Here is a 24,326-nt window from a genome sequence, read left to right on the forward strand (position 1 = left end):
GAGAGCAGACAATTTCTGAGGGACAGCGGTGTGAGTGATTAGCCCCTCTTCCTTTTCTCATTCTTGCATTTCCCTCCAGCCTGTCTCCTTTCATCAGTGCTTCCAAAGGAGTTAGGACAGGATATACTGACAACAAGGAAAAGTTCCTTGTGCCGCATTGCTGGTGTCATACAAGTTGCTATCCTGACACTGTCCAGGACGGAGTCTCCCTTCTCTGGTGTGGCAGGAGATGTTACTGTGACTGCTGAGTCTTGCAGTGCTGTTTGATTGCTGGTTCCCATGTAACTGGTTGTCCTTTCTGTGCCTTTCTGTTGTCCTTTCTGCTCTGAGCAGAGCTCAGAGGGGGGTGATCAGCAGTGCAGAGTCCAGTTGGAGGCCTGCAGTTAGCAGCATCCCCCCAGGGGTCGATCCTCGGTCCAGTCCTGTTCAATRTAATCATCAGTGACCTGGATGAAGGGACCAAGTACCCCTTCAGCAAGTTTGCTGATGATACCAAACTGGTATGTAGCTGATACCCCAGAGGGCTGTGCTGCCATCCAGGGGGGCCTGGACAGACCAGATAACTGGGCGGTGRGAAACCTTAGGAAATTCAACAAGGGCAAGCTCAGGGTCCTGCACTTGGATAGGAATAACCCAGGACGCCAGTACAGGCTGGGGATTGACCTGCTGGAGAGCAGCTCTGCAGAGAAGGGCCTGGGCATCATGGTGGATGAGAAGCTGMCCATGAGGCAGCAGTGTGCCCTGGTGGCCAAGAAGGCCAACGGGATCCTGGGGTGCATTAAGAARAGMGTCTCCAGCAGGTCGAGGGAGGTGATCATCCCCCTCTACTCAGCCCTGGTGAGGCCACATCTGGAGACTGTGTACAGTCTCATGGTTTTTCATGGATTTTTTTTTTCTCCTGCTTTTTCATTCTCTTTTTCTGTTCCTGGCAGCTGCTGCTGACTGGTGTTTAATCTATGAATATCTCTTAGAAGGCTGCTTGGTAGCTTTTCCAAATCAGCTGCTCCCCTACTCCTCTTAATGCTCAGCCAAGGTATTATTTGTTGCTGTACCCTTTTTYGTCAGTGCTTCAGCCAGTTTGTGTTCATGCAGTTGCATTCATGTGTCTTGGCTGAGCTGGGAAGGATCACTTCCAGGTCGAACTCCCTAGGACACCACAGCTAACTTTTTGGTGGTCGTTATCTAGACAGCRTTGTGCTGTGATGCTTTTAAACGTCTGAAGCCGAGTAGGAGCCTGCCAGGGTGCACCAATGGGCTAGAAAGAAGAGCTCCATGCCCCCTCTCCTTGTGCTGACCCATCTGTGCTGTGTTGGAAGAGCAAGGCTGACGGGGAGAGGAGCCTCTCTGGGACAAGAGGCCACGGTGGTGGCTTCCCTGGGTTTGGGGGGAGTGGCAGCTCTTTTTTTGGCTGACCTACCAGAATGGCCTCTTCGGCCTGGGTGAGCAGCCCCTGAATGTTCCACAGAGGTGACGTGGTGCCATCCAGCCGTTGTGTGCTGCTGTCACCTGAGTAATGATGGGTTTGGGGTAGTGGCTGCTGGATAAGAGCAGTTGTTYGGGGGTCTGAAACTCTGTGCCTTCATATCTGTTATTGTTTCTTTCTTCAGCAGCTAAGGGGATTTTCTCTCTCCTATTCCACAAAACAATTTTGGTGTATTTTTTGTTTTGTTTTGTTTCTTTCTGTAGATCTGTCCTTTCTAGACCATCCAGTGGTGCTTGATTTCCATTTGATCATTGTTAGCATGGTCTCCTCTGCYTCTGTGCAGAGTAGCTCCAGGTGAAACAAAGGCTCCCCATCTTCAAGCTGTGAAATGACTGTACTGGCTGTAGTCCATCTGTGTCTCTCTTACCACTYTGGAGACAGTGCCAGAATAAAATTTTTGACTGGCAACATAGTAGATCCAAAGCGTCTCTTTGCCCAGCGTGTGTTTGCATCTGAACGTGTCCAAGCCAGAGGAAGGAAAGAAAAGAAGCAGTAGGTGGGACCAGCCTCTGACAGGGCTCTGAGAGGTTGGGGCTGAGGCTGCAATGAGCAGATCGTGATGATTCAGCCTAGTAAAGCTACTGGCACTCAGCCAGGCAAAGGAAATTGTGGGATCATGATGCAGCAACTGTCCCACAGCAGTTTGTGTGACTTATCACCTCCCTGCACCTTTACCTTTTCCTGTGAATAAATGTTCTTGCTGACAAGAGAAAAGGGTCCTGAGACACCAAGCCTTCAGAAATAGGAAGAATCCACAAGAAAGGGGCACAACTAAGTGTGAGCTTAGGGGTAGGAGAGCCAGCAATGGAGGTTGCTGCTGGCAGGGACCCAACTAGTGCTCCTGAAGCACTTCCCAGACTCAGCTACCTTTTTCAGAGAGAGTTGTTCTTGCATGCAGATACCCAGTGAGGCACAGGAGGGCTGGAGATGGCAGGTTAGGTTGGTCCCTTGGGCTGCTTTGCTGGTATCTCTGAACTCTAGCTGGACTACAGCCCCATGTGGCTGCTGTGCACCTAACCCAACCTCTCTCTCTCCCCCAGGGAAGACGATGAAGTTGTAGAGATGCTTTCCTACGTGATTGCCACCCTGGGCTCAGCAGGGGCCACCTGCAAAGACTCCACCTGCAACAACAGCACCAAGGATTACTGCTACAGCGCTCGCATCCGCAGCACTGTGCTGCAGGGGCTGCCGTTTGGTGGCGTGCCCACTGTCTTAGCCCTCGACTTCATGTGCTTTCTTGTAAGTTTTCCTTCCACTGCTTCAGTGCCCTCTCTACCATTCCTATCATGCTAGAGGAATGGAGGTGGGTATGGGCAGGGGAGCACCTGGGGTTATGTGCTTAGCTCCCAAGGTAATTAATCATGAAAGGAAGACTGCGGTTGGTGGTTACAGTGAGGGGATCTAAGACTCCATTCCTGACCTTGCTGCTGAATGACTGTGTGGCCCTGACCATGGCCTTTAGCCACTTCTGGTAYTGATTTTTCTCCAATACTGCTGCATGCAGCCCACAGAAGGGAGCTGTGAACCAGCTTTCCTGAGGACATGGACAGGGTTAAGTCAGTCCTGCTGGCATCCCAGAACTCCAGTTTATGAGGGGAAGTCCTCAAAGGTTTACCTAACCAAAGGTTCTGCTGGTTCCTTTTTGGGAGCTGCAGAACTGCAGATATTTTAGTCCAAATCTCACCTCCTTAGGACCTGGGACCAGACCCTCTTGCTCATCTTGAAATCATTGGGTGTTGTGTCCTGGATCTCTGCCTCCAACAGCCACCTTCATCCATCCATCCATACATTCAGAATTTAWCAGCCACAAGGAACTCATGCTGTCCTGCCTTAGCTTGCTCCTAGTATAGGAGCCCTGTCCCCTCCTTACACTACTGTTCTAATGGCTCGGGACAAGGCAGAGCTGAGCAACTCYTGTCTCGTAATTCTGCATTCACTGTCTTCCAGGCACTGCTGTTTGTCTTCTCAATTCTTCGTAAAGTTGCTTGGGACTATGGACGTCTGGCCCTGGTGACTGATGCTGACAGGTAAGCTTGGGAGAGGGACAGAAGGGTGAATGAGGTACAAGTAGTGCCATTCCTTGCTCAGGAGCAGGATGACCAAATTCCCTTATGTAAGCATAGACCCTCATGCTAGYTGTGTCCATGGAGCTCTAGAACAGACACAAAAAAATCTTCTAACCAGCTTTTGATACTGCATCCTCATGGTGAGAGGCTGCAGGATCATACACTGACCAAGGTGTGCAGGAGGYTTTGCGGGGCTCCTGCCCTGCAGAGGCTGAAATGGCCCGAGGAGGAAGAGAGGTTGGAGAGGAGGAGGAGAGAGGGAAAGAGGTCCCAGTGAAGTTGAGGACTGCCACAATAACTGCTTTGTTAAGCCTCTCAAAGTGTCTTTGTGGTCTTGCTAGATCTAGTTCCTGTTAAGAGAACCCGAAAGCAGGAGGCTGTGTTTCCAGGTGCTGTGGTACTTGTGCACCAGGCTCAGGCAGGAAAGGCAGCAGATGGGGATGGCTGAGGTGCCTGGCCAGCGCTGTGGGTGAGTGGCACAGAACAACAACAAACAAACTGCCAGTCCAGCCCATTCTTGCTGGTGGTAAAAGGTTTGTGCTGAGCACAGGAGCGAAAGGCAGCAGGACATGCTGCATACACAGCTCTGCAGCCGGAGGAACAGAGCAAGGGGCAGTGCAAGGGGGTGCATCCAGCAATCTTTGTGTCTTGAGTGTGTGCGTGTGTCTAGTTACTGTGTGTGTTGGTCAGGAAGCTAGTCAGCCTGGTGGTGAAGCAGGAAGGAGGTGAAGGAGCCGTAAAGACTGTGTGTCTGCTTCTGTGCTTACAACAGGTTATTTCAGATCCCAAGTGTTGAGGAGTTAGTCTGGTACATGTCCTCCCTGCACACTGTGCTGTGAGCTACTGCATCTTTTGGCAAAAGTCAGAGACTTTTGTGGATGACAAGCCCATGTATCAGTACAGAYTGGGAACTGACCTTCTGGAGAGCAGCTCTGCAGAGAAGGACCTGGGCATCATGGTGGATGACAAGTTGACCATGAGGCAGCAGAGTGCCCTGGTGGCCAAGAAGGCCAGTGGGATCCTGGGGTGCATTAAGAAGAGCGTCTCCAGCAGGTCGAGGGAGGTGATCATCCCCCTCTACTCAGCCCTGGTGAGGCCACATCTGGAGACTGTGTCCAGTTCTGGGCTCCCCAGTACAAGAGGGATGTGGAGCTGCTGGAGAGAGTCCAGCGCAGGGCTACGAGGATGATCAGAGGCCTGGAACATCTGCCCTATGAGCAAAGGCTGAGAGAGCTGGGCCTGTTCAGCCCGGAGAAGAGGAGGCTGAGGGGGGACCTGATCAGCGTGTATGAATACCTCAAGGGAGGCAGTGAGGAGGAGGGGGGCGGCCTCTTTTCAGTGGTGGCCAGTGATAGGACTAGAGGAAACGGCCACAARCTGAGGCACCAAAAGTTCCACAGGAACTTAAGGAAAAATTTCTTGACAGTGAGGGTGACAGAGCACTGGAACAGGTTTCCAAGAGAGGCAAGATCTTCTCTGGAGACCTTCAAAACCCGCTTGAACACTATCCTGTGCCCTGTGCTCTAGGTGACCCAGCATGTGCAGGGGAGTTGGACTAGATGATTTCTTAAGGTCCCTTCTATCCTTAAGGATTCTGTGATTCTATGATAATTCCACAGAGTGTGAAATGTGTGGGAAGGTTTTTAAGAAAGTGCCTTGCTATTCTTGTTGGCAATGGGAAGACTGAAAGTTGTTTTCTTCTAGCAGTGAACAAGGGACTCTTAATGAAGGATTTGTGCAAGTAGTGCAGGTAGCCTGTCTCACCCTGTTGCTGTAGGCTCCATGGATGTTTTGCTGTGTGTTGTGTGCTGCTGGCTAAGTATGGCTTAAGGCAGGCTGTGGTTTGTGCACCTTCATCTTGGTCAGCTCCACGGGCCTTGGATGGGGCTGAGGTCTGGCCTCTTCCAGTTCCCTTGGCGATACCAATTCAAACAAGCTGCCTCTGGGCACTCCCTGCGCAGCAGTGGAAAGAATAACAGAGTTGTTTTCTTCCAGCACTGAACAAGGAGCTTTCTTGGATTAGATACGTAGTGTTGCTGTGGCAGCTCTGCCTCTGCTTTGCTGGGTCGGCTGGGGAAATCAGCCAAGCAAGGGCCCTGGGGAGCGAGAGAGAGGAGCAGGAGGAGGGAAAAGGCAGATGAAGTTTCATTGAGGAGAGAGTAGCTCTCCTCAGGATTAAGTTATACTGAGGCATCAGTGGGGAAGATACAGGGATACAGGGGTATTGGGACACAGGGTGGTTTTGGGGGGAAATACAGGGTTTTTGTCCCATGATGCATGTTGACTGCCCCAGGACRGGGAGGAGAGGGGTGGAATGGAGCTTAGGGAGCTGCTGAGAGTTGGAGAGCAGCTCTTGCAGGCTGTCCAGCCTGGCCTGGTTCCTCCAGAGCAAACCAGTATGGCTGGGACATTGACCTAGACTGTATTCCCAACCAAACTGGCTTCCTTGGGGCTTATGGCAAAGAACAGTTTGCCAGTGTAGCCCAGAGGCCAGTAGAGGACTTTGGGGTACCATTGACTCAGGATAATGTGAGATCTGGAGGAAAATTTCCCTTTGGTTTCCCTCTCTGGCCTAACCATCAGCAGATTTCTCTTCCTCAGGCTGGTGTGGAGCCCGGCTGGGTACAAGTCCCTTGGGATGGAGGAGATTTCCCCAGCCCCTGCTCGCCTGTTCCTGTGTTTGTAACTTCTCCTTTTCTGTTTCTGTGCCCCCAGGCACCGGCGCTGGCAGACGGAGCGAGAGGAGCGGGAATAGTATGTTGCTTTTTCAGGGTCTAGCTTCTTCTCTTCCTTTYTCTTTCTATCTTTCTACCTTTCTTTTGCAGTTTTCTCTCTTGCTTCTGAACTAATCTTAACTGACTGGGAGTTCAGGGCTTGGATTTGTCACCCCCAGTGGATTCATGTTTTTTCCCTTCCTTCTGCTTTGTGTCAGCCACTTACCACAGCTGAATGTGCCCTGTTTTTCCCCTGGTAGCCCTTAGATGCTCCCTGCTTGTAGCAGTGGTGATAAGCTCCTAGTCCCAGCTGAGGTGAAAGGTGCTATGTGGCACCCCTGCCACTGCCTGGCTCTCCCACTTTGCAGCTGAGCAGCTGTAAATGCAGCTGGTTGCCTCAACACGCAGCCTGCTCAGGCCACCCGGGCACAGAGCAGCCGCCTGTTCTTTCCCTTGTGCCAGTGACCCATGAGGGTTTCCCTCGAAGCAGCTGCAGGGCAGGCGTGTACATGGAGAGGATCTGGCAGAGAGGTGCAAGTTCTTCCCTCATGTCTGTGAGGCTACCAGGAACAGCGCAAGTGCTGGCCCTTGTCACTTGCCACCCACCCCAGGTTGGCAGCACACCCAGCAAGGCAGCATCTTTGTCCCTTCTCTCTTTCTCCATTCCAGATACTTCCACGTAAGCAAACTTCCTGCCTCAGCACGACTGAGAGCATCAGCCAGCACCTTGGTCTGGCATTGCTTCCAGGGCATCCATGAGGGCTGCAGCTGGCTGCCAGCTCAGCACTATCCTGGCTCTTCCTCATACTCTTTTCTCTTTCTTGCTGCTTTATATCTAAGCAATGACCTCCTCCCATGCCCTGCCACCTGGCTGGGTGATGCACACTGCGGAGATGATGTGCTAGTGGTGCAGAGCCTGAAATGGTCACTCAAGGCACATGGAAAGCAGTGGTTGAAGCCTGATGACTACACACTGCAGTCTTGCTTCTTGTTTCTGCTGACCTCTATCACCTGTACGGGAGCAGTCCTGCTGTTACTGCCTCTGCAGAATACAGGAGTGATCCTTTCTTTTTGTGGCAACTCCTTGATCCTAAAGCAGAGTCATTTGAATTGTGAAAACAGAAGTGGTAGTAGCAGTGACTTTGTACATGGGGACCCCTTGCTCATGCTTGAATGCTTCGCTAGCAATTGGACCTGCTCCAGGAGTGTTCTGGTAGCTCCTCAGCACTAACATGTAGTCTGGGGAGAAAGACAGTGGTTGCAGAGACATCATGCCCCTGCCCTGAGGTCCAGAACTTGGTCTTTCTGGAGGAACACTTCCATCATCTCATGATGGTGCTGTTCTSTCTCCAGGGTATTATTCCTTCCTCCTGTTCCCTTTCCTCACATGGGGTATCTGAAGGTCCCTGCTAACCTCCCAAACTTAGTGACTGAGCGAGGCTAGTTTTGGCAACTCAGAGAGGTCAGATAGGAAACTTGGTCTGATCTGTGCTCCTCTGAGGCTGACAGCATCTTCCCATCTTAACTGCTAAGCAACTTTACCCCCACCTCCATTATTAAGGGCAGTGATCGCAGAGCTCTGTGGAGTTCCATATCCACATGGCCACCTCTGGCACCACACTGGGGCAAACCTTCTCCACAGCCTGCATAGGCAATCTGTTGCCTGACAACTTGCCCTTCCCCACAGCCTGCAGGTCTCCTTGACCTGAGATTGGCAATGCTTTGGATCTAGTTCCTCTCTTGTGACAGTGCTGGCACCAAACYTGGACCAGGGGTGTGGAGGAGATCTTTTGGATACCACCCAAATCCTCCCAGTGATAGGACCTGGGGCAGGGATGCCTCCTCCCAMTCAGTTTGTTAATGCTTTGCTTTGAAAAGCTTCCAGCCCCAATGTGGCTGCCTCTTAAGAACTTTCCATTAAGTATGCTATCTTTGGGATGGGTGGACACCCTTTATCTTAGCACTGCAAGTCCTTCCTAGTGGATCTAGTAACGCGGCACTCATTTTTGTTTCCTTAGTTGTTTCCTTCAGTACCGTTCTGCCCTCAGGTGCCCCTGGTACCCGAGGTGCCAAAGCCACCTCGTGGTGTTGCATGGGATATCCACAACGCTGCTGATAGCAGACATTCAGCTTTGTGTGTCCAGCTGTGAAGCATCTAGGATTTTATAGGGCTGAAGCACAGAAGCCACTGCAAAGCATGCTCTATCTCTCCAGTGGAGCAGTATGTGCTAACTTACATGACTAGCAGTCGCAAGGCTACATGCTGCTGTCTAATCTGCTCTCCTGTAGTCCCATGACCTTCAGCTAATCTCCTTTCCCCTCTCTGCCTCACTTCCAGCTAAGGAGGGCTCAGCAGGTGCTGCCCTGCTCTCCAAGGGAGGCAGCGTGTCCCATTCCCTTCCCTTTGGCACGCTCACAAGAGGTTTTGCTCCTTTTCCTTTGCACAGTATCATTCACCTCATCACTGCTGTTTGTCTCACAGCTTTTTCTTCTCTAGGTTCTCATCCCTCTAATCCTTCTTGAGTCTGTACTGGTTACAGAGGGACCATGTTTTCATCCATTTTCCTTTGCTTTTATCCTTCAGATCAACCGTATCTCTTACACCTCCAAGATCCCAGCCTGCTGTTGCCATTTTATGAGTGCTGTTTCACTTAGGTCTCTGGACTGTTTCCACACCTCCTTTGCCAGCTCGCTTCCACCTCCATTCCTAATGAGGGCTATTGTCTGCCTTGGATRTTTCCACTGTGGGTTCCCCTAGGTCCCTGCCTGCATGGGGAGTAGAGCAGCCTGGGGTATTCACCTCTCATGCTTCCTGCCTTGCAGCCTGCAGCCATTCACTTGTCACTGCCTCCTGCTCTAGGAGTTTCCAGCCAACAGACCCAGATCATGCCGTGGAGGAAGCTGAGCTGAGCCTGGTTTCAGGGAACAAAGACAATAGTGGCTCAGCTGGATTTCTCCTTTTCCTGAGTTTCCCCTGCCCTGAAATGCTAAGAGGCGGAAGGACTGGTATAGCAGGAACACGGTCTGCTAGGCTCCCACTCCTCCTCTTTCCTAGGGCAAGTGCGGTCTGCCGAGACCGGCTGTCCCAGCTGCCGTCCTGGCAGGCGTCTCCGAAGCACCGGGGCTGCCGCCTCGTGGCCACGCAGCGGGCCGGCGCGTCCGAGGGGGACCTCCTTCCTTCCCCTGCGTCCTTTCCCTCGCCCTCTTGCTGCAGGGTAAAGCGGGCTTCAAGGCAAGAGATTTCTGCTGCCACTTCATATCCTTTGATTGCAGTAGGTGGATGTAAATTATCCTAGAATAGCAATTGCTCTGTATGCTGGTGCTTAAAAATACCTGGTCAGTAGTTCCTTCTTCAGGGATGGACGGTCAGAGCAGGGATTCCCCCTAGGCCAGCAGGATTTTGCCTGCATTGGCCCCAAAAGTGTTGACTGGCACCCCTAGAAGGTGTTGGGCTTGGGGGCAGCCTCCCACATGGGAGTCTTGACTGCCACATGCAGCCATGGTGCTACTCCCCTGCAGCTCCCCTGTGGCTGTGAACTGTATTTTCTGCCTCTTGGCTTCCATAAGACTTGCTAGCAAAGAGCTTTGCAGGCCTACAGCCCCGGGCTCATCTCTGCAGTTGCATTACAAGGGAAAAACAGGAGCCCCTGTCTGAACACTTACCCCGTGTTGTGGTGCCCTCCCCTTTATGTCTCCTTTCCTCTTTCTAACCTCTGCACTAAACAGACCTAATCTCTCCTCTGAGGCAGCCACTGCCAAGCCCCCTCACAGGAGGCCGTGCACAAAGTGGGTGCCTCTGAAAAAGGAGGCAGTAAGGTTCCTGAGGGAGCACCATCCATGTCCAAGCCCACAAAGGCTAGCAGAGCTGAGTCTCATGCTTGTGAGCAGACTCTGGATGCCGGTTGTTTCAGTGCTGTCTGAGGAGGGGCTCTCTGCTTACTGCTTTACTCTGTTCTTTGAGACTGTTCTCTCTCCATCTAACCTGGGGCAAACTCACCTGAATTAACCTCTGATCTTCTGGGTGCACTTGGTTCCTGGCCAAGCTGCCTCCTCTCATCTTTTAGTTTTCTCTCACCTCTGCTTGTCATTTTAGCGTGGCCTCTGCTCTGCACTCTGACAACCATGACCGCTACGAGCGCCTCACCTCTGTCTCTAGCTCTGTGGATTTTGATCAGCGGGACAACGTGAGTAGCAGCAAGCAGCAGAATCAAACGGGTTGCTTTTGAGTTGGTAGGAACCCACAGGCTCTTTGAACTAAGCGCTCTTCAGAGATAATGCTGTTTCCCTGAGCTTTAGTCCAATACCTGTGTGTGAACATGGAGTAGAGCTCAAGGAGATGTGGGAACCTAGTCAGGTGCTTTGATCAATAGTTTATATGTCACTGAGCCTTACTGCAGATCCCTTTCAGCCCGTATTCTCAGCCTCACAAGCCATAGTCATCAAGAGAAGTCTATTGACTGTTCCTCTTGTCTCGTTGCAAAATATCACTGCTGCTTTCTTCTGTAATCTAGGGTTTCAGTTCATTAAAAAAATGGGGTGCAGTGAATGGAGGGATGAAATTCCTAGAAGACATTTCTCCCCTGAGTGTCCACCGAGGAGAAAAAGCTTGGTTTCCTCTGCCCAGGAAGTTGAGCTACTAGTTATCAGGATGCAATCTAGGGGCAAAGTCCAGGCTGTATTGCTTCCCATGGGACAGTATGTTGAGAGAACTCATCTCCYCCAGATGGACATGTTTGTGGCCCTTCACTTCTGGGCCACTGTGGTCTGTTCCCATCTTGTCTTGAACCTAGATCTGTGGATGTGCAAGGAGACCAGCCTGCTTCCCTTGGCCTCTAAAGGAGGGAGCAGGGATAAGGGAGCACAAAGTTATGCAAGGTCTTCTTGTCTTCTCTTTGCACAGGGTTTCTGCTCCTGGCTGACAGCCATCTTCAGGATAAAGTAAGTACTCCAAGGCCTGCATGGGGGACCTGCATGGGCAAGGTGAAAAGCAAGTGTATGGAGTTGTGACACCAGGTGCAGTAGAGCTGCCTGAAGTCACTGCTTTTGCTGCAGCTCCTCTGAAGAGCTCACATCCTGTATGGAGAAGACAAGCAAAGATGGGCCTAGTGGCCTACCTCACAGATGAGGAATCCTAGGGCCAAAATTAAGGTCACACAGTAAGTCTGTGACAGTGAAGCACCCTGTTCAGGTCTGCTCTGCCTCAGTCACGTCTCTTGACTCTCAGAAATACTGTCAGCTGCTTTGCAGAGATGATTCTCTGCCTGGGACTACTTTGAAGGATATTGTTTTCCAAAGACCCCTGGCAGTGAAGACAAGATTAGAGTATGCAGGGAGACCCCTCTGGACTGATGATGCTTGAGAGTAGTCTTCTAAGCTCTTTTGGCTTCAGAGCATTGTGGGTTAATGTTAGCAGTCCAGTATCCCATTAGTTACAAGTAAGGCCCACGAGGAAAATGCATGTTAGATGTGATTTGCATGAGTTTGACTGCCTTTCCCTGGTTAAGCAGGGCCAGGAGCATGAGAGATTGAGCTGCAGTAAATGTTGTGGGATCAGGTTTCTGTCTGGACTGGTTTAAAGTCCTACCAGGGATTGTGCCATTGCACTGTTCTGGGACTGTGTGGTCTAGTGGTTTAAACTATGCAGGCTGTCATGACCTAAGTTTTTTTTTTCAGCACTTTGAGGGAGCTTGGAAGCTTGTCTGACTGCCTCTTTTTTGCCTGGCAGGGATGATGAGATCCGGGACAAGTGTGGGGGCGACGCAGTGCATTACCTCTCCTTCCAGAGGCACATCATCGGGCTGCTGGTCGCTGTGGGTGTGCTCTCTGTGGGCATCGTGTTACCTGTCAACTTCTCAGGGGACTTGCTAGGTGAGAGCTGAGATCCTCTGGTTGGGCTGGGGAACATGCTTTTCCACACCATTGCCCAGGAGTAGTAGGATGGCAGGATGGGACTAAGCAAACCCCAGCTCTTATCCCATGCCATGAGATGGAGCATGCAAAGGGTCATGCTGGGTGATTTGGGTTTTAGGGTGTTTTGCAGGTGAAATTCCTGCCACTCCTGAACYCACTGGGTGCTCTGTGCCATCACCCACAATGTAACTCAATGTACCTGTATCTGCTTCTTTCCCCAGAAAACAATGCCTACAGCTTTGGGAGGACAACTATTGCCAACCTGAATTCAGGGTACGTGTGGGCAGGGTTGAGATGGATATTTGAGGATACCAGGGTGTATTTTGCAGATGCACACTTGTTGCAATGTCTCAGTTTCTTGAAAGTTGCATTTCTGTTCTTGCACTGAGGCTGCTGTTCCTGCTTGTATCTTGCTCCTATTTGCAGATTGAGYGCTTGGAAGCTGTTAGCAGGGCAAGTGGATGTCATAATGGTTGCTGCCCATGGCCTCAGGGCCTTCAGAGTCTCAGTGGCAGCCTTGTGTTGGCCTTTAAGTATAGTCTCTCTTGTGACAGGAATAACCTGCTGTGGCTGCACACGTCCTTTGCCTTCCTGTACCTGCTGCTGACAGTGTACAGCATGCGCCGACACACCTCCAAGATGCGCTACAAAGAGGATGACTTGGTGAGCAGGATCTGACCCTTGTCCAAGGAATAGATTCCCATGCCCTCTTGTCCAGTTGGGTGGCCTCAAAGACCATCTCTTTCTCTGTAGCAGCTTGGGGATTGCTCCTTTTTTGGCTTTGTGTTGTGTTGGTTTTTTGTTTTTTGGTTGATTCTGTCTGGTGAGAGGAGATAGTCTCCCAGAGCTGCAATCCTGATTCCCAGTGGGGAAAATCAGAGAAGCCTCTGCTGGGTGAGCACGTGTAGACCTTAGCCCTTGCTCAGGAGTTGTTCTAGCTGCTGAATGGGCTTTGGGCTCCCCCCATTTGTCTATGCCTTCCTTATTGCTTAAAGGTACATCCTCACCACCCCACCCCCTTGCTGTTGAGGCCTCTGCAGCAGGGTAGTGAGTCAGTTTGTCAATCTGCTGCCTGTCAAGATACAGGACACCAATAGCTAGCTGCCCTTCTGGTTGCCGCCTGAGGCCTTGGTCTTGCGGTCTTGTCTTCTAAAGGACTCACATCTGCCTACCTCCTCTTTTTTATTTTATTTTACTTTTTTTTCCCCTTCTTTTCAGGTGAAACGAACTCTTTTCATCAATGGGATCTCAAAGTATGCTGAGCCAGAGAAGATCAAGAAGCATTTTGAGTGAGTCTCCCTGTATGCCTAATTAAAGTCTGTCCTGAAACAAGGATGTTTTTCCTTGGGTAGTGCTGCTCTTGTATGAGATGGCAATAATGCATTCAGAGCAGAAATCTAGGCAGAATCAGTGCTCTGAAAATCTTTGTTCTGGAAATCTTGTTGTAGGCTTTTTGTTGTTGTTGTTTTGTGGAACTATATTTAAAGATTAATCCTGTATCTTGGAAGCTATGTCTTTGCAGAGCCATCGTGGGTCAGTATGGGAATTATTGATGACAGTACATCTCAAGATGTAGTCAAGTTCAGGGATGAGAAAGGGGGGACAGGAGACACTCAGGAAGTGTCGGTGGAACATTGTGCTGCTGCTTCTGCCTTGATTGTACATTTGGCAAAAACACTGTACAGCTTCTCTTTTATCTCCTGTCAAACATCCCCTTCCATCAGGACCTCAGTGAACACATTGTCAAGAGCTTGTTTAGAAGCACYGTAGAGAAGCAGATTATTTGAACCCTTTGAGAACCCTCCTGCCTCTTTCTTTGCTTTTTGCCTCTTTGTCTGTGGCAATTGAAAGCAAATAAGGTACATGCTGTTGGAGGTGTGCCTTGATGCCACAACAGTAGTTCTCATTTAAAAAAAAAAATCTCCCTTCCCTCTGCTCATTCTTTCTTAACCAATTTTCCAATATCCTTGGAAATATCATGGATAGTCTCAGTTCCTCTCCCAAACTCTGAAGAGTCCTCCCATGCTCAGAGCTTAGTGTTTTTCCCCAACTCTGCTTCCCTTGTAAGGGGCAGAGATTGTGGGCAGCAGTCCTGGACATGTGAGATTTGTTTGAGAGATGGCTTCTGGTGTCACCTGTGATGAGCTGGTGCTTCCCCTTTGCAGAGAGGCCTACGCCAACTGCACCGTTCTGGAGGCTCGTCCCTGCTATGATGTGGCCAGGCTGATGTTCCTCGATGCAGAGAGGTAACTCCTGGGGTAACACGCATGGGCTGGTTGGGAGTGTGCAGCAGGAGTAGGGGGCAGCTGCAGAGACAAGGGTGGTGTTGGTGCAGCCAAGGTGAGGAGTGAGGCCTCCTCAGCAAAGGCTGGTCTTTGAAGCCATTGCCACAGAGGCCTCCCTGAGCCACCCTCTTTCTTCCTTTCCCCCCTCTCCTCTTGCAGGAAGAAGGCTGAGCGTGGGAGAATCTACTTCACCAACCTGCAGAGCAAGGAGAACACCCCTTCCATGATCAACCCCAAGCCCTGTGGCCACCTGTGCTGCTGTGTCATCAGGGGCTGTGAGGAGGTACACATGGTCACGAGGTGTTAGGCAGAGGGGCTTGCAGGTATTGGATGCAAGAAACTGTGCTGCCCACAGTGACTTCTCATGCTCTTGGTCCCTGCCAGTCACTGCATGTAGAGGCAGTCCTGGGATAGGAGCATGTTGCAGTCTACCTGGCTCCCCATGGCACTGCTCCAGTTTGCCTTCTTCCCAGTACTCGAATGCAGAGTTAACAAAGCTGCTTCCCCACAAGCTGGTCATGGGTTGGTTTGCCTTCCCACCTTCTCCCTGCAGTGCCCTTGTCATGACACAAAGGAGYTGGGGTGTATGGCAAGCCCTCAAGTCCCTGCTGTATCTGTCCCCTTGCTCAGGTGGAGGCCATTGAGTACTACACTAAGCTGGAGGAGAAGCTCAAAGATGACTACAAGCGGGAGAAGGAGAAGGTGAATGAGAAGCCTTTGGGGATGGCCTTTGTCACCTTCCACAACGAGACTATTACGGCCATGTGAGTGCAGAGGGGCCTGTTCTTTCGAGGAAGATGGCCTCTCCCAGCTCCCTGCTTGAATTAGAGCGATGCCAGCACAAGCCATCCATCCTTGGCTTGTCCCTGCCAACCGTCTTTGGCCGCATCTCTCACTCTTTTCTCCAGAATCCTCAAAGACTTCAACGCTTGCAAGTGCCAGGGCTGTGCATGCCGTGGGGAGCCCCGAGCCTCCTCCTGCAGCGAGTCCCTCCATGTCTCCAACTGGACAGTCAGCTATGCCCCTGACCCACAGAACATCTACTGGTGAGCCCTTTTATGGGGGTCTGCAGGCCCCAGGGATGGAAAAGGAGTGAACTCCCCMCACATTCCTCCCCTTTCTGCTTCTCTAATAACTAAATGGTTTGCTGAAGCCCGTTCTGGGTGAGCTACAGAGCCTGCTATGACTTGGAGTGGGGGGAAACCTGGGGTTGACACCCTAAGCTCATTTATACAGCCTGGACTAGTATTGCAGGCATGAGGATGTGAAACTGTCCTTCTCCTCATATGCTTGTTCTGATGCCCTGTTTCTCCCTCAGGGAGCATCTTTCCATCCGGGGCTTCATCTGGTGGATTCGCTGCCTAGTTATCAACGTGGTCCTATTCATCCTCCTCTTCTTCCTCACCACACCTGCTATCATCATCACTACTATGGACAAGTTCAATGTCACTAAGCCTGTGGAGTACCTCAATGTAAGGCCTAGGAGAGGGACATGGGACAGTGAGTAGCAGTGAAACCATCCCAAGGCACAAGAGCTGCCACAGATGAGGGGGTAGTGCAAGAGACTGTCCGCACAGTCCAACTCCTGACAGCAAGGGAGGGAAGCCCCAGCTAGGGCTGATGTACCCTGCTGTGTGCTCCTCAGCCCCCTGAGACGGGCTGCTGAGCCTGACCAGGGTGTGGTGGCAGCTGTGGTGCTGGGGCATTCAGCTGTCAGCAAAGGCATCAGCTTAGTCTCGGATCGTTTCTGACCCACCCAAGAACTGCTGTTTTTTGTGTAACCCGCAGTCTGTTCTCTGCTTCGTTGCAGAACCCCATAATCACTCAGTTCTTCCCCACGCTGTTGCTGTGGTGCTTCTCTGCTCTGCTGCCCACCATTGTCTATTACTCTGCTTTCTTCGAAGCACACTGGACCAGGTAAGGACAGCCAGCACCACGTGTTCCTAGCCATGCCACCATGTTACCTGGCACTTGCCACTTCTCACAGAAGCAAACTCCTCACTGGCTCCTCTTTGCTTCAATTTCTGTCTCCCACTACAAGACGTGATGTTCTGTGGCACCTCTTGGACACCTCAGCATCTCTCACAAACAGCTGTCTTGCCAGTCCTTGTTTCTCTACACYGTTCTGCAGCATGGTTTTTTGAGCTGAGATTGTTTTAGGTCTGCAAATAGTGGAAGAAAGCCATGAGAACTTAAGGCCAGTCACTGTGAGAAGTGCTAGGAGCAAGGGAGTCTTGGGCGAGGTAAGGTGAGTGTGCAGGTGTGGTGTGCCTGTACCCACGTGTAAATCATAGATTTTTTCAAGGAAAAAATCCCATAGCTTGTATGGCTTCTGTCAATAGAGAATATATTTGAAGTGCAGAGCACTAGCAAATGTATTCACATGTTTGATGTCAGTTTTCTTGATTGGGAAGATGTCACCAGCTGTGAAGGCTGCAGGTCAAGAGAGATGAGAACTGATGACAGAGAGTTCTCCAGAGAGCAAATAAGGATGATGGGTGATGCAAGATGAGTCTGTGAGGAAAAGGTGGAACTAGGACTTGAGAACATGCTTCAGACACACCAGAGAGAAAGGGAGAAATACTGATCTGTATCACTAGTGGGCAGTGTGAGTTTGGGCTTTGGTGCTGGGAAGGCTTGCTCCAGAGAAGGTTGATGGATGCCTAGAACAGACTGGAATGAATGTGGGCTGTGCACAGGTATTGGCTGAGGAGTTTGGACAGTGTTGTTAGGAACTGGAGAACTGAATCTCTCCTGGAAGAGATCACGCCTATAGGTATCTTCTGGTTGAACAGTTTCTTAATATTTGTGTATCAGCATTTATGCGTAAGGCATACTTGGGTCCTCCCAGGCTGTGGGTTGGAATGCAGCTGAAGATTCCTAGGCAGTTTTGACCATGCTTCTCATATCTCTGGTCCAACCACACAAGATGATGTAGGCTTTTTTTTTTCTTCTCTCCTGCAGATTATTGAAGGAAGCCAGCTGCTTCTCAGCACATCATCCACCCATTCCCTGACTCTATAAAATACATACCCTGTCTTTGTCTATTTTCCCCACTCCCTGGGAAGGCAAGACTTCTACTGCCTGTGCTTTCTTCCTGCTACTGTATGACATATCTGCTTGATGCCTCCCTCTTTATTGTAGCCCCAAACACTTAAGATTTTCACATCTTTTTTTTTGTTATTGTTGTTGCCTGGGCGCAGCCTCAGAAAAGTAAACTTTAACAGCCCAACTTAGGCCAGATTGGAGCTCACTCTCCTTAGACAACAGTGCCCTCCCAGGGATCTCCCCCTTCCCAACTTGTCCTTTCTTTGCCTCTACTGTATTTCTTGTCATCCTTTCATGGTAGCTTCTTCCTCACTCTGTGGTGAGGCAGGGCATGCACGCTGGGATTCACTTTCCCATTTCTGCTGCACTTAAATGCCTTCTCTCTACCCTCAGGTCTGGAGAGAACAGGACAACCATGCACAAGTGTTACACCTTCCTCATCTTCATGGTCTTGCTGCTGCCTTCACTGGGCCTGAGCAGGTAGGTACTTATTAAAGTAAGAAAAAAAAACTGCTTCCTATCTTATTAAAGTTCCTAGATAAAGTAGTAGTGTAAAACAAGACACTTTTCGTGCTGCATACTTGAACAGGAGAGAGCAAAAGTGAGAACTGGTATACTGTCCCCTGCAGCATGGATCTCCAGATGGGTTTTTGCCAGTAGGATTTCCATACACTAAAGACTTCCCCTTTACAAATGCTCAAGAGAGAGAAAACTGTAGTTGGTGGCCCCTATGAGACATTGCACTGCCATGAGCATGATTGCCTATGTAGACCTGCCTGTTATCACAGTAGTTGGTTCTGGAGAGCAGCCAGGGCCCAGGGGTATATACACATGTGGTTGTTGTCTACAACCTTCTCTGTGCTCACACTGGCCTTTTTTTTTTTTTCTTCCTTTTTTTTTTTTTCCCATTCCTTACTGTTCCTCCACAGCTTGGATGTGTTTTTCCGCTGGTTATTTGACAAGAAGTTCCTGGCTGAAGCTGCAGTACGATTTGAGTAAGTGGAGCAAGAGAGAAGGCTGTCTTGTAATGGGATGTCCTTACTGACATCCAGAAGTCTCCTGGGCCTTGCTCCCTGCATCTGGGGCTCCTGGCTCATTCCCTGCACTGCCTTGTGGTAGAGGGAACCCCTCCAGCAGGCTTTTCTTGCTCTCTCTTCCCTCAGGTGTGTGTTTCTGCCAGATAACGGGGCCTTCTTTGTGAATTAYGTCATCGCCTCTGCTTTCATTGGGAATGCCATGGACCTGCTGCGCATCCCTGGCTTGCTCATGTATATGATCCGCCTCTGCCTGGCCCGCTCAGCCGCTGAGCGGCGAAACGTCAAGCGAGTACGTAGCCATCCTGGGTGCTGTGGGCTGGTGGTTTCTACCTGGGATTGAAAGTGCCCAGCCAGATCCTGTGTGGATAACGTGGGTGYATTGTGCAGACAGAGGGGGGTCATATAGCCCCTCCTTGCTTGGCTTTGGGGCTGTACTCATAGGCCTCTGTTCTCTCCTGCAGCACCAGGCCTACGAGTTTCAGTTTGGGGCTGCTTATGCCTGGATGATGTGTGTCTTCACTGTGGTCATGACGTATAGCATCACCTGTCCCATCATTGTGCCCTTTGGTAAGCAGTGCCCTTCCACCTCTCTGCGCTGGAGGATGGGGGACAGCCTTGGATGGAGGCAGGATGGGCTGAGGGAAGATACTGCCTGTAGGTTAGAGGCATTGGAAAAGAGTTGGATTCCCCTCTCTACTGATATTTCTCAGGGCTCATGTACATGCTGCTTAAGCACCTGGTGGACCGGTACAACCTGTATTATGCCTACCTGCCTGCCAAGCTGGACAAGAAGATCCATTCAGGGGCTGTGAACCAGGTTGTGGCAGCCCCCATCCTCTGTCTCTTCTGGCTTCTCTTCTTCTCCACCATGCGTGCAGGTAAGTGCCAGGGTGGAAATCTTGCCCCTGCCAGAGGGCCTTGCTTTTGACCTCCTTCAATGTCCAGTTGCAGAGAAACTCTGCTGGCCTGGCACAACCCTGCCCAGCCATGCTCCTGACAGTCTGCTGGGCAGGGAGCACAGCCAGAGCTGCTGTGGCACTGCCAGTCCTTTCCTTCTTTTTTCTTTCGTTTTGCCTTGCTCCAGGGTTCCTGGCCCCGACTTCCATGTTCACCTTTGTGGTCCTTGTGATCACCATTGTGATCTGTCTGTGTCACGTCTGCTTCGGGCACTTCAAATACCTCAGCGCTCACAACTACAAGGTGAGGGCTTGGTGTTGGGTGGTGAAGTGTGGGGCCCCTTCCTGTGGGAGTGCAGCACAACAGTTAGCAGAAGATTCAGGGGACCCCAGACAGCCTTGGCATGTGAGCTTGGTCCCCAACAGAGCCTTTGAACTCCAGGTTCTCTAAGGGAAAAGTTCCTAAAGCTGCCTGGAGCTGGGCTGTGCCTTGGGACGCTGCTCCTATACTTTACCTAGAGCTCTAGGGTAGCCCTTACTGGAGCACAGCTCCTGCAGCAAGCTTGAGGGTAGCAAGACAGCAACTGTGCTAACCTGGCACTCTCTTGATTTCTCCTTTACCACAGATTGACCACACAGAGGTGGATGCTATAGAAAGCAGGCAGAATGGGAGACCTGCCACCAATTTGCCAGCTCCAAAATCCGCAGTGAGTCATTGTCCCCATCTCCATGCCCTGGCACGATCTTTATCCAGGTTTAGGAAGGGCGAGAGGGATAGCCCTGTACATCTTCCTTCTTGTCTGAGTGCCCCACTCCTGGCCTTTCTCAGGCAGCACCCAGAGCCTGCTGATGAGATGGGAGGCAAGTGTTGGGCTCTGTGCCACTCATCTGAGCCGAGTGATGAATTTTAATCCTCCCTCTGCCTGCTTTGCTACCTTTTGTCCGTTTCCTTAATGCTGTGTGATCACTTTCTGCCATGCTACCAGCTGGCACAGTGAGTACAGGCCAGCTAAGTCTCACTTGTTCTGCATCTCTGACTCCTTGTCCATCAGGAAAGTCTGGTACCCAGCGGGTTGGCSCTCAGGCAATGTAAGCGAGTCACCATAGGTGGTGTATTGAAAGCAAAGAAAATGCTTTTTCCCATTTAAAGCTTTGGGAGACTCCCCTCTGCCTATTTTGGAGATCTCAGGTTCAGTCTTTTGAACTTCTCCTTGGTTTGCTGAATCTATTCCAGCTACTTTCCACAATGAGATTTTTTTATTATTATTTTTTTTGGCTGCAGCTGAGGTCTGTGCAGAGACCAAGGAGTGTTCAGGTTGCTGCCAGGCTCCTTGATGCTGCTTATCTTTTCCCCTGAGCTGAGCTGGTGGGGGGAAAGAGATCTCCTGGCTGGGCACTGCCCCAGCGGGGCAGGCTGCAGCTGCACACTTCTCTGCTTGCTGCTGTCAGGCCTGCAATGCCAAGGCAGAGAGTTCATATTGCTGCGGCTCCCTCACCCACCAGGCCCCTTCCCTGTGTGCAGGAGTCCTGAAGAGAGGCGAAGGGGGAGTTTCTGCTCTCGGTAGCTCAACACAGGCTTGGGTGTCTGTGAGCCCAGCMCAAGGGTGTTCAAGAATTAAATGCAGAGATTAAGGGAAGAGGAGCTTTCTGCACTCTTGGGAGAGCTGGGCTCTGATGTGTATATGTAATCTATACTAGAGTCTCCCATGTGGTCTGGGGGAGTCACTTTGCCTTCCTAGCTTCCTGTGTATTTACTCAACCTCCTAGCTCTATGCTGCTTCACCCCCTTGTGCTTTGCTGTCCTGAATCCTGCAGGGGTTGTGAGAAGCTCCCAGAGCTCACTTGTTTGCTCTCCCTACCCCAACCCCTCACCCTTGTATTATTTGTGTTGCCCCAACAGAAGTACATTGCCCAAGTGCTGCAGGACTCCTCACCCGAGGGCGAAGCAACCGAGTCCGAGGAGCAGGGGTCCCAGGATGAAGAGCTYATCAACGGGGATGGCATGAATGACACGGATTTCCAGTCATGTGAGGACAGCCTGATAGAGAACGAGATCCACCAGTAGGGACCTGAGAGGGAGTGAGGGAAAGGAGTCCCAGGCGCTGGGCAGGCTGCCGCACATGGAGGCAGAGAGAAAAACACTGAATGAAGTGCGCAGGCAGGGAGGGTGCCAGCTGCTGCCATTGCCCACCCCCAGGGCCACTACCTTCAGCGAGGGCAGGGGCGCTGAGGCTCTCCATTTCCCTGCCTCCTCCACCCCTGCCACTGCTCCATCRGGCACCCAGGGAGCAGCAGTGAGGGGCATGCTCCTTGCTAGCCACCTTCTTGGACACACATCCAGACCGCACAACCCCAGGGGCTGGGGAGGAAGGTGACTTTTACCCTTGCTGAACTGCTTTTGTGAACCAGGAGGACCCAAGGAGAGCAGGAACATTGGGTGCTTTGTGGGGATAGGGTGAGCACTGGGGACAGGGGGAGCCTTCAGGCACCTCTGGGACTCTAGGGACGGATKGATCCTTTGACCTCCGTTCTCCTGAAAAAGGAACACTAATAACTTATTAGATTTTCAGGAAAGCAATGAACACAAAGCTTTAACTGGCATATTGGCAGCAAAGGGCTGGGAAGGGAGGCGGCTTTGAGCYGCCGGGAACTGTTGTGTCTATGCAGAGCTGCTCTCCCTTCTCTCTACGGCCGGATGGGCCCTTGCTCTGCCGTGGCTATCCACTACACCCACCCACACACCCAAACACACACCCTGTGCTCCCACCGCCTGCCCACAGCAGGAGCTCGTGTCGACCCTGGGCTGGGTGAGGGCTGGAACACTGCATTGAGCAGCTGCCCCCCCCATGCAATGTGAGGGGCGCTGAGGGCATTCCTTACTTCYAGGAGACCTCTTTCCTGGGTGATGCCCCCTACCCCTCCCCAGGCTTGCAGCTGGGGGGACACTGCATCCTTTTAAGTAGCATTTTTTTGCACATTTTTGCTCCCCTTTCAAACAAAACCTGACCCCCACGTGCTGCCCCAGCTCCCTGTGCCGCCCTGTGTCTGCACAGCCTCGATGGGCACAGGGAGGGCTGGGTTGGTGTGGTGGGAGTCTCCTGGGTGCTATGGAGAGGGGAGAGGGGCCTGGACCACACAGCCCCCCAGCACAGGCGGAGGCGAGCGTGCTTGGTGACCCCTGGGTCGCTGCCTTCCCTGTACTTRCAGGTCTCAACTCAATGCAGGAGGTGGTCACAGAGGGAGGGAGCCTCTCCCAGGCAGCCCACTGCTTCCGCGAGGCCAAGGGCCCCGTGCAGCTGTGCTGGCTTTATTTATATGCTTCACGCCCAGTGTGAGAGGGGGAAGCCGTTCCTGCACCCTCTCTGCCCTTGCTGCCCTCCCTGGCAATGACAGTGTCCCCAAGGCAGGGAGGGGACAGAAAGGATGCCAGAGGATCCTAGGCCAGGGGCAGGTCTAAGGCTCAAGACCTGCAGGTGGGAGCAGGCAGAGGATGTAGACTGGAGCCCCTGGCACACGCAGGGCCCTGTAACCCTCTTTGAAGGTTCTTGGGAGGGCATTTCTGGGGTCAGGATCACTTGCCCTCAGTTGCTTCCTCCCTTACCCTTGTGTAAAATGTAAAGGAAAAAAATAAATCTCCCTGCTATTGAGCTGTATTTATTTCCCCAAATCCCCTGCCACCATCATGTTTGGTGCTCATTGCTGACACTACCGCCTTCCCTTGCCTGTCTTCGGAAGGCTGCTCTGGCTTGCTGGAGCCAAGCCTGGTGCCCTGTAGCTGGCTCTCCTGGGGCTTTGGGAAGGGGACAGTCATTTACCATTTTATTCACTATTTCTGGCCCTGGGGCTCAAAGCACTTTATAGACCCAAATGATTGAAGATTCAGCCCTTCCAGCTCTGGCCTGGGAAAGGGCAGTCACAACTGATTGCTTCTTTATTCCCCCTCTCCCCCTGTTAGAGGAGGGGATCCTGAGGCACAGAGCAGGCAAAGGGCTTGTCCTGGGTCACACGGCTCCAGGAAGGATGTAGCTGACTTTTCCATACACCTCTCTAATAGGAATTCCAGGCCTGGAAGAGCTAGGGGGCAGAAGGGAAGAGACATGGAAGCAGGAGAGGGCAGGCTCTGTCTGGCCTCGAGGCTCCAGATGAGCTGGAGAACGTGCAGGGTGCGGGAAGGCACATTGGCTTGTTGTCCATCCCCTTCTGGGACAGGCTCTAATGAAATCTGCATGTGAGATGAGAGCTCCCAGCACAGTTGTGGGTTGGAGAGGCAAGGATGTTGATCCTGCTTCCATATTCCCGTGCCCATTTAGCACCCTTCTTCCCCGTGGCRGGCTGGCTCCGATCCCTGCACGGGCGGTTGTGGCTCCAGGGCTGCGCCTGTAGCTGTTGGGGCCATGGTCGGGCTCTGCCCACGGAGGCCTGTGCTCTCATTGGCACTGTCTGTGTAGAGATGTGTATAATACCCTGTATATATTTGTGTACAAAAGAAAAAGGAAAAAAAAAMCTGTTGTTTTGTGGTCTTTCATTGTGGAGTGGGCACCTGGAAGGAGGGAGAGACCGTGGCTGCAGTGAGGATGCAGCAGCGTCCTGTTTTGAGTGGAAGTAAGTGGCATCCTGGCTTCCTCAGGACTTGAGTTTGTGGGGGGGACCAGCACCCTCCTCCACAAGCTGTGGCAGGGCGAACACAGGGCAAAAGGTGCTGCCTGCAACCCAAAGCTGAGAAGTGACACCTGGGTGCAGAGGCACAGAACAGCAAGACCAAACAGGAGCCATGTTACCTGCTGCCAAGTGTCTGGAGACATCACTACAAAGGAAAGCTTGAAGAGRAGATAACACGGAAACTGAGCAAGCATTTGCTGGAACTGACACAAGAGGCAGCCTGTGTGA

At 51.7% G+C, this 24,326-nt stretch overlaps 1 protein-coding gene across 1 annotated transcript; it reads left to right on the plus strand.

The window, feature by feature from the left end:
- The first annotated feature begins 2,528 nt into the window (after positions 1-2,528).
- TMEM63B (transmembrane protein 63B) lies at positions 2,529-23,874 on the plus strand. The gene is made up of 23 exons (XM_026051164.1): positions 2,529-2,722; positions 3,431-3,510; positions 6,265-6,303; positions 10,357-10,447; positions 11,164-11,201; positions 11,989-12,131; positions 12,395-12,446; positions 12,728-12,836; positions 13,392-13,462; positions 14,339-14,419; positions 14,618-14,741; positions 15,089-15,222; positions 15,367-15,504; positions 15,777-15,930; positions 16,269-16,375; positions 17,900-17,986; positions 18,436-18,501; positions 18,670-18,832; positions 19,005-19,110; positions 19,254-19,421; positions 19,628-19,743; positions 20,066-20,146; positions 21,340-23,874. Exons 1-23 carry the CDS (start codon positions 2,546-2,548, stop codon positions 21,502-21,504), a joined length of 2,490 nt encoding a protein of 829 aa, XP_025906949.1. The 5' UTR covers positions 2,529-2,545; the 3' UTR covers positions 21,505-23,874.
- Positions 23,875-24,326: the final 452 nt, after the last annotated feature.

The sequence above is a fragment of the Nothoprocta perdicaria genome, unplaced genomic scaffold, assembly GCF_003342845.1.
Source record: "Nothoprocta perdicaria isolate Ctin4 unplaced genomic scaffold, notPer1 scaffold_73, whole genome shotgun sequence".
NCBI lineage: Eukaryota > Metazoa > Chordata > Aves > Tinamiformes > Tinamidae > Nothoprocta > Nothoprocta perdicaria.